Source organism: Marmota marmota, unplaced genomic scaffold (assembly GCF_001458135.2).
Source record: "Marmota marmota marmota unplaced genomic scaffold, marMar, whole genome shotgun sequence".
Lineage (NCBI taxonomy): Eukaryota > Metazoa > Chordata > Mammalia > Rodentia > Sciuridae > Marmota > Marmota marmota.
Window position 1 is genome coordinate 21,255,133 of NW_025999869.1, and position 9,774 is coordinate 21,264,906.

Here is a 9,774-nt window from a genome sequence, read left to right on the forward strand (position 1 = left end):
GTGGGGGGGGGGGGGGGGGGAGAAGGGGACCTCCTGAACTGAACTTTGATAAAAATTACTTTGATGGCAGACTGGGGTCCAGGGTACAGATGCAAAAATGTATTCAAGGAGAAAAGGCACTACAGCCAGGGAATTAGCAAGGCCAAGCTGATTAGGGGGACCACAAGCAGTTCAGCATACTGGAGCATCATTTCTATAAAGAATGAGAGAAATAACCAGAAAGGAGTATTAGGACCCTGATACACATATGGCACTGCCAGGCACTAAACAGGGTATATGCCTAAGGCCAAATTGCTGCCCCCTAGGAGCTTACAGTTATAACAATACAAGGTGGAAAAGCACCACAATGTACAGAATACAAAATGCTGAAGGATTTTAGAAGAAAATTACAGCTGAGTTTCAGCTATTAAAATATTAGGATACCCAATAGCTTTCTGAGAGAGCTAGTAGTAAACCCATCCCTGAGGGAAGCAAAAGTTTTTAATGTCCTTAGACAACAGACCCTGCTAGAGCTGGGCATGAAGCCAGTTCTAAAAGGAAGAAACACACACACACACACACACACACACACACACACACACACACACAGAGAAAACCTGGGAATGAAAACTAGACTGAAGGGTGAACTGAGTAAGCAAATAAAATGTGGTGCCTTCCCTTCTCTTCCCACATCCTGAACTTTAGCAGCTCTGGCCTTCCTACAGGGAACCTGGACTGGTGATCCCTGAAGATTCTCCATATTTCTTCTACAAGCATATTAGGAACCGTACTGACCAATCCTCTGAGCCATCTGTATCATCTGTAAAATGGAGGAGTTGGAAAAATCATGTATTAAGCCTTTCCAGCACTAACAATGTTTTTCTATGATTGAAAAACTACAGGAGTCTTTTAAGTCTTTCCTGTTGGAGAGATTCAGAATTGGGGGGGGGGGAAGAAAAACCAAGATAATATTCTGATTTTTCCTCACTTAAAAATGTTTTTCCATATAAATCACAAATAATTCCTATTCCATTAGCTAAAGGCTACTTTCGTTCAACCCTCCCTTCAATATCTCTAACATCTACTTATACATGAATTTATTTTTAAAACATGTCCTACAAGCTACTCTAGTTAAATGTGCACCCAACTGTAAAGAGAAAGAGAGAGAGAGAGAGAAAGAGAGAGAATGAGCAAGAGCAAGCAAGCCCACCCTCTTCTTTCCTATGCCAGCTTCATGGTGTCTTCATTCAGTGCATACACAATCTTCACAACAAAATTTTAAAATGTGAACAAATCCAAAGTAGAACAGGTAATATCAAAGCATGGTAAATACCAGCAACCAAAATGGCTTTAATTGCAGCAATAGTTGAAATTGTTTCTGCCCAGATTGATACAATCTTCCCTCTAATTACTACCAAAAATATAGGCAAACATCTCTTAAGTGGATTCCTGAAAAACAAATACTTGCTAAAGTATTTCAAAATGAATTGATAAATACTTTAAACTTGCTTTAAAAAACAAAAATCCTAACACATGCTGTACCACCCATCCCTTGCAAACCTGTGACTGGCCATATTTCAAAGTATTAAACATTTCTGTTATTACTATAACCAACCACATCACACTTACAGAATTAACAGTGGAATAAAAAGAAAAAAGAAAAAGCTACCAGGCTCAAGTTGGAAGCCAGGGAGTAGAAAGACTATCCACAAAGTTTTCAAAAAATATAAACAGAATTGAATATAATCTTGATTTTAAGCCATAAACATAATCAAAACCAAAATTGGTTAAAGGTAACTTCTAATCAACTTTTCACTCATTCAGGTCATGCTTTCAGACAGTGACATGAAAACATGAGCAAGACAGTCTAATTTATTATTCTGAGCTAAAAATATCTACTAAGAATGTACAGAATTAAAGTTTTATCAAGTGTGTCACCATTTTTCCCTTACTATAGAGTTCACAAGCCTACCTGTGGTCCCTAGAACCTCAACATCAAGTGAACAAATATAAACCCCAAATGGCATTACTTTAAGACCAGAACTCCTTATTTCACTGTCTGTAGTGCCATATGGCTATCATTGAACCAGCAACCTTCATCTGCTCCCCCATTCCACACAGGACATTGCCCAGTTTTTAAAGCACTGTGGAAGGCTGTCTCCAACTGCCTGTTGACTACTTTTGGTATATAAGAAGTTAGCTAAAATCCCCACATTCCTTCTTTTACAAGGTTAAAAATTGTTGAACAAAAGTCAGAAATTATCTCATCTGTATGCAGTTCTGCAGATTCTTTTAAATAGCACAAAAATAAAACAGAAACGACATCTTTAGATCAGTAGATTTGACAAAAGCAACCATTTACTTAAAACAAATAAGTCATTCAGCATAAATCATTGCCTACAAATCTAAACTTCATGGAAAGATTATTTCCATACTGAGACTAACCGCTTTCTATAAAGTGCAACATTTTCCACTAAATCACTAAATTCTAGAAGGGTCTTCAAAAAAGGGCTGAAAAAAAGTGTCAAGAATGGCAATTGTATGTATAAAACAATTATAAACTCACTTGAATTATAGTAAAAATATTGTGATCATCTACATTCAGATTTCAAATTTATATCAAATGAATTATCCAAATAGATTTTTTAAAAATGCAGAAACAGTCAGGCATGATGGTACATGCCTAAAATCCTAGCAAGTGAGGAGGCTGAGGCAGGAGAAATGCAAGTTCAAGGCCAGCCTCAGCCACTTAGTAAGAACCTGCTCCAAATAAAAAAATAAGAAGGCAGGGAATGTAGCTCAGTGGTAAAGCGCCCCTGTGTTCAATCACCAGTTTAAAAAAAAAAAAAATTAAGAACAAGTTTACTATTTTATGTTACTATACAATCTGCAAATATCAAAAGAAGACCTAAATCCAAGTTCAATGATTTGATTTGCATTAAAGTAAGTGAACAGTAATGATAAACTTGTTCTGAATATATTTCAGACTGAGGTCTCCATATAGTAGTAATTTTATTATAGAAATCCTATTCACTAAATATGCCATTCAAATATAAATAAGTAAACATGATTCTACAGAAAAAAACAATTTTGAAAGTCATTCTGCTCCTTGCTACACAGATGACTTTTAAGGCCTCATAATTTACCTGTTCTAATGCCATTTCTTCCATCTGTTTTATTGAGGATAACACCATGTAATCTACAGAGTAGATGTGAGAATTAAGTTTTCTAACTTAAAACTGAAGTGCAATTAAACTAATGCTGTGGTAGTAATCCAGTCATCCACAATCAGATAATTATTTTTGGATTATCCTTTTCACTACTCCCTAACAATAGCTCAAAAGACTTAATTAAGAACACAGGAATACAATCTCACCAAGAAATAAAAATATTTTTAAAAAGCCAAGATCTACATATTATTTATCCATTTATTTATTTATTAGTTGTAGATGGACACAATATATTTATTTATTTTTATGTGGTGCTGAGGATTGAACCCAATGCCTCACACATGCAAGGCAGGTGCTCTACCACTGAGCTATAGCCCCAGCCCCCAAGATGTATATTCAACAAGCAGGTCTTAAAAGACCAAAACACACCAAACCAAATTAAATTCACCCAGTTAAAATATTTATGGGTCAAAAATCTCAAGCTCATTAGCAAAGTATTATGAATTGGGCTATTCCTACAAATAAAAATTTGTACACGTTAAAATCTGAAAGTTTTATGTAATAAGCTGCTGCTGCCTACAGAAATCTTAGAGCAACGTATTTCACTTCAACTTTCCAGCAGTGTCAATATATGCATCTTTATGCTCTCATGTTTATTCTGTAAGCAATAATGTAAATAATGGTATTGGGATTCTTAACAGTGTCAACTATGATGCTAAATCCTATTTCTTAGATCCAATGCCATTCAAAACCCCACATCCATCCCAATTCTGATGACTTGAAATTATTTAGGAAACAACTTTTGTTTTCTGAGATTATGCAACAATTCCTTGCAACATTATAAGCAGCCATATAGCACATATTGCTATACCTCTCCCCATTTAAACATTCATTTACACACACACACACACACAAAAATGCACGTGGCCGTACAAAAAATAGGAATTATTAATTACTTAAAACAGATGCTATTCTAATTCCTCAGAGAGATTTACATTTCCTAATTATTTATCTGAGGCTGAATTTCACTTCCTTCACTAGTTTCCCTAATCCCACTGTTCCACTTACCCACAGGAGTAGGGACCATTAGTGTTCTCAATGGGATTGCTTTACTTTTGCAAAACATTTGGTATCCTTGGTCCCCACCCAATATATGTTATTGCCCCCCACAACCCTTCCAAATCTCACATTTCCAAATGCTCTCCAGGATGTACTAACAGCACTAACTCAAGAAATAACTATATCAAGTTAGTGCCCTTAAACTTCTAATTAATATGAACTTGTTTTTTTAAATGCACAACTTTGTACTCAATTATAAAAAGTAATTTCTAAGCTATCTTTAATTTATGACCTTGAAGTTACTGCCAATTTAAAGCTTTTTTTTTTTTAATCAAAAGCTTAATATAAGCTATGAATTTGCAAGTTGATTTCTTTCCAATTATCACTAATCTGGGCCAAATAAAGTGATTATCAAAGAGTTACTTAAAATGATCCACAAAACAGGCACGTAACTCGGTTACATAAATTTCTTTATGTGAAGGAGATGATGGCAATTTTCAAATAGCTGAGGTATGGAGACTAAATTGATAACATCACTTCAGTCTTCACTAACCTGTTCACAAAAAAATCTACAATTTCTCAGCAATGGTGAAACAAAACTGCTATTTCTATGTTATCCTCAAATGAAAAGTCCTAAGCATGAACACTGTTAAGAGTAAATAAACTAAATTTGACTAACCTGGTTGCCCTAATTATAACAAGTTACCAATATAAAGGCTTGTCTCACACATGTAAACAAAACCTTCACCCACCTCACACACAGCACTCAACATACTATATAAAATGAGTATTATTAGTCTATATTGCCAGATTAAATTTTCTTCCAGAAATATTTTAATAAAAATTGGCCATTTCCAAGAAACACCCACTGCATGCCCATCAATAAAAGAGAACCATAACAAAATAGAAAATTTACCATATGGCTATGATTTAAAGAAAAAAAATTGCAGACACTGAACACATCAGCAAAGTCCAATATTAAAGTTGCATTCCTTCTTATGGGCTATGATTAAGAATCTGATTAGATATCAAAATAAAACTTAATACAAATGCTTAACTATTTAGGTCAAACGACCTCTACAAAAGTATCTGTCCTCCAAGGCATTCCAGTTTGAGACTCAGTTTTAGAATAAGGCATAACAAATATTAACAAAAGACATACAAGGTGATGAAAAGAGGAACTCCACAATTCCCCACATACTCTGAACCTAATAAAACAAATCTAATTTTTTTTTATTATTATTTTTCTTTAAACAACTGCCAAGATTGGAACCAAAGATAAATAGAAGGCACAACAGTTTTTGCTCTGGTTGTTATTTGGTTGGGGGGATTTTNGTGAAGAGCAATTCACTGCCGTGGAGCAATCCCCCTTCCCACTCCAAATCCTGGTTTCTGCACCATGCCTCCACGGGGAGGGCCTCTCATTCCACCGCCCAGCCCACCTCGAGGGCCTCCAGGTCCCCGCAGGCGGTTATCTCGACGGTCCCCTTCCCGAGCAGCTCGAGTCTTCTTCTCTTCCACATTCAGTCGGACTTCACCTCTGAACATGATTGGCTGGAAGAAATCAAGGTAACCAGACTCAGCGCTTATGAACTACACCTACCAAAAGTAAAATGACGCTACCATAAAGAACCAGCAGCTTACAAATCAGTCAAGTTCTTGCAATCAATTTTTGTTTTAAGCTCAGACAACATATTTTCCTGTTAACAAAAGCATGGAAATGTGGTAAGGTAGGCAGGCTAGTTAAAAAAAGCCAAATTAAACAACATAAGTAATTGTCATTATATTTACTTAACAAATCCTAAACAGGATAATACAAATGAATTGCCACCTTCTCCATGGATTTAGAGGCTTAGGCTAAAACTTCATCATAGAATATGCAGAGATGGTACTATACATATTTATTCTAAGTACATTCTCATCTCAAAAAAATGTCATTATACTGAGGCAAATAAAATTCTAGACACTAGCAAATTAAAGGCCAGGGAAGTTAAGACACTTGTCCCTTACAAGTGACAAGAGTAAGTCTATGGGTCACTGCACTAGTGAATGGGAGAAAAGGAACGTAATCCACGGCCTCCTGCCTGGGAAATATAAGCTTTAAACCACTGTGCTATATTACAACATAACATAGTGATCAATGTTGCATAAACTATTTCTGTACTCACAAAACATTATTGAAGAGAGCACAGCAGCAGACTTCTACCTATGCAGTAAAATGAAGAAAAGGCAAGATACATCTATGGTTAACCCCAAAGAAGGAGTAATCTCCAAGTACAATTCCCAGACAGGTCTTAATGGGTTAAACATGATGGAATAAATTACATTTTACATATAAAGACACAGCTTAAGGATGAATACACTCTAAAGAACCAAAACATACCTATATTTCAAACATAAAAAAAGGAAGAAATCAAGATAAAAAACTGCTTACTCTGTTACTAAGAACTTTCTGAACAGGCTCAGAATCATCGAATACAACAAAACCAAAATTGGGTAATTTTCCACCACTGTTTATGCGCAGCTCCACCACATTCCCATAATCTGCAAGTGAAACAGATTTTCAAATAATGTATTAGCAGAAAGTTCCCTCTTAAATGTTAGATGTACACTGTTCAGTATCACTAGACACTGAGCACCTCAAATATATCTAGTCCAAATGGACATGTACCTTGAGTGTAAAATACACACTGGATTTCAGAATTAGTATTTTAAAAAAATAAAAAAGGAAAGCAAAACACAGGCTGAGTATCCCTTATCTGAAATGCCTAAGAACAAAAGATTTCAGATTTTCTTTTATTATGAAACATTTATAAATGTATAAAAGATATTTGAGGGATGGAATCCAAATCTTAACACATGAGGTCAAGTGTGGATTTTTTTTTCTTTTTCTTTTTTTTTTTTTTTTGGTGGTGCTGGGGATTGAACCCAGGGCCTGTGCATGCAAGACAAGCACTCTACCAACTGAGCTGTATCCCCAGCCCCAGGCGTGGAAATTTTCATCTGTGGCATAATGTTGACACGCAAGAGTCAGGTTTTAGAGGATTCCAGATGCCTTTTTAAAAAACTTTCTGGGGCCTGGGGCTGTGGCTCAGTGGTAGAGTACTTGCCTCACACATGTGGGGCACTGGGTTCGATCCTCCACACCACATAAAAATAATAAATAAATAAAGATATTTAAAACAAACAAAAACTTTTGGTAGTACTGGGGACTCAATCCAGGGTGCTCTACCACTTAGTCACACCCCAGCCCTTTTTTATTTTCAGACAGGGTTTTGCTAAGATGCTAACACTGGCCTTCAATTTAGGATTCTGTTACCTTAGCCTCACAAGTCACTAGGATTTTAGGTGTATACCACCATGCCAAGCTTAACAGCATTTTGGATTTTCAGATTTAAGGAAGCTTAATCTGTACCTGATTTTTTGTTTTTGCAGGAACAGGTACAGGAGATTGAACCCAGGGGTGCTTTACCCCTGAGTCACATGGAGACAGGGTGTCACCAAGTTGCTTCTTCACTAAGATGCTGAGGCTGGCTTTGAACTAGAGATCCTTATGCCTCAGCCTTCCAAGCTACTGGGATTACAAGCACGTGCCACTATGCCCAGCTCCTCATATATTTATATTTTGAAATGATTTCTTTTTACTTTAACATGACTACTAGAAAACTTAAAATTATGTATGCAGCTCCACTATTTCTACTGGACGGTGCTACACTAGATTAAGTAGTGGTTAAAACTAAATAACTTACTTTGAAAGAAATCTTTAAGTTCTGATTTGTCCACTTCATGAGGCAGGTTGCCAATGAAGAGTTGGTGACTATCAGGATGTCTCACAATTCTTCGGGGCTCAATATCACCTTGCTCACCAGCCTCACGGACTTAAGAGACAAAAACAACAAGGAAAGACTAGAGAAAGACCTTTCAGGGACTATTCATAAGCAACACTTCTATTACTCCACAGTAAAAAATACTAAAATATCAATGTCTCCCAAGCTGTCATCTCAAAATCACACAAACTAGAGAAATTACCCAATTCAGCTCTTACTTGGTCTGGGTCCCCTCTGAGGAGGAATATTTATTCGTTGCTCTCGTACTCGTTGATCCCTCTGAGGCCTCTGTGGTGGAATCTGAGATTCAGGCTTAGACTCTGGACGGGGCTAAAATATTTACAAGTTAAGTTTTGTCTAAAAACAAAGCAGGCTCATATTTTTTCCTGTGAACTTTTTAAACTAACAATAAGGTTCAAAGTAAAATATGACAGTTCCCTCAAAAAAAAAAAAATCATTAAAAAACAACTATATGCCAGTTCCTGTTCTCTAAACCTCTGTTGAGTCGTATTAATTTGCCTGCAGTCAGAGCCTTACCTGTGAAGCTGGTACTTTAACTACGTGAGGTGGTATTCCAGTAACAGGAACAGCTCCACTGGGAGGAAGGTTCTTACTGGTCACAGATGCCCAAGAAAATGTCTAAGGGACCAATGTTACATGATTACATTACTTATCAAAACAACATAAAAGCTATCAACTTTTGATTTCCTGTGCATAATGTATGTATCACATTCTCATAGATAGAATGGAGATTATAAACATCTTGCAATTTCTTTCCTTCATCTACTCACAAATTTAGAACTAAAACTCCTTGAACTAATGATCAAGTTAAAGTCAAAGATGAAAAGATTAGGGATAAAGAAACTACTTTTAGTCAATCTGAAGATATATACACACACTCACACACACACATCATATATGTACATGGATAATCCTCAACTAGATTTCACTGTTATTTTCATTAAACTGATGTTTGCATTTATATTGTGCTATAATACTAAAATAATGATTTACAATTTAAGAAGGATCACTAAGTTTGAGGCCAGTCTCAACAACTTAATGGGATCCTGTCTCAAAATAAATAAATAAATGAATAAACAAAAACAGCTAGGAATGCACCTCCATGGGTAAAAGCGTCCATGGGTTCAATCCCCAATTCCACCACTAAAAAAAAAAAGATGAAGTATCAAAAGACTAGAGATTGTTGATAATGACTGACAAAAATGGAACTTACCATTTGAATACCTAAGAGGCATTCAAGCTACCTTTGAGGGGGTGGGAACCACAGGCCATTTCTTTTGATGTTACAAAGTGACAGGCATCATGCCTCTTATCTGAGACATGGCCTAGTATGTAAGAAATTTCCCTAAACCAATAGGAAATGCATCAACAAGGTTAACAAAGCAACTAAAAAAGGAGAAAAGAGTTTTTTAAAAAGTAAAAATAGAATAAAGATGAAGACATGTTCCTTACCCTCAAGTCTTCCTGTACTGTTTGAGCTATATCTGTAGGTGCTGGAGAAGAACTCTTCTGAGCATCCTCAGGAGCAGGTTCTTCTAATACCGGCTCAGACTTTTCCTCTTGGATTTCAGATGCGGGTTCTTGCTCTGGTTCTGGTTCAGGATCAGGCTCTGGTTCAGCAACAGGCTCCTCTAAATGTTCTTCCAAGTCATTGCTTTCACAGGAAAATTTGAGAAATGTAATTCTGCCTCCACCGACTTAGAAATTCTTTTTTTTTT

The 9,774-nt window shown here is 36.3% G+C and overlaps 1 protein-coding gene across 2 annotated transcripts in view; it reads right to left on the bottom strand.

Moving 5' to 3' along the window:
* Positions 1 to 5,019: 5,019 nt before the first annotated feature.
* The window catches only part of G3bp1 (G3BP stress granule assembly factor 1), a 28,851-nt gene continuing 24,096 nt past the window's right edge, over positions 5,020 to 9,774 (bottom strand). For both annotated transcript variants that reach the window (XM_015492701.2, XM_048782983.1), the window contains exons 7-12: positions 9,509 to 9,710; positions 8,573 to 8,674; positions 8,254 to 8,365; positions 7,958 to 8,086; positions 6,643 to 6,752; positions 5,020 to 5,762 (exon numbers count right to left, since the gene is read on the bottom strand). In XM_015492701.2, coding sequence (XP_015348187.1) covers positions 5,556 to 5,762; positions 6,643 to 6,752; positions 7,958 to 8,086; positions 8,254 to 8,365; positions 8,573 to 8,674; positions 9,509 to 9,710 — 862 coding nt within the window. In that variant the 3' untranslated portion in view covers positions 5,020 to 5,555. The remainder of the gene's footprint in view (positions 5,763 to 6,642; positions 6,753 to 7,957; positions 8,087 to 8,253; positions 8,366 to 8,572; positions 8,675 to 9,508; positions 9,711 to 9,774) is intronic.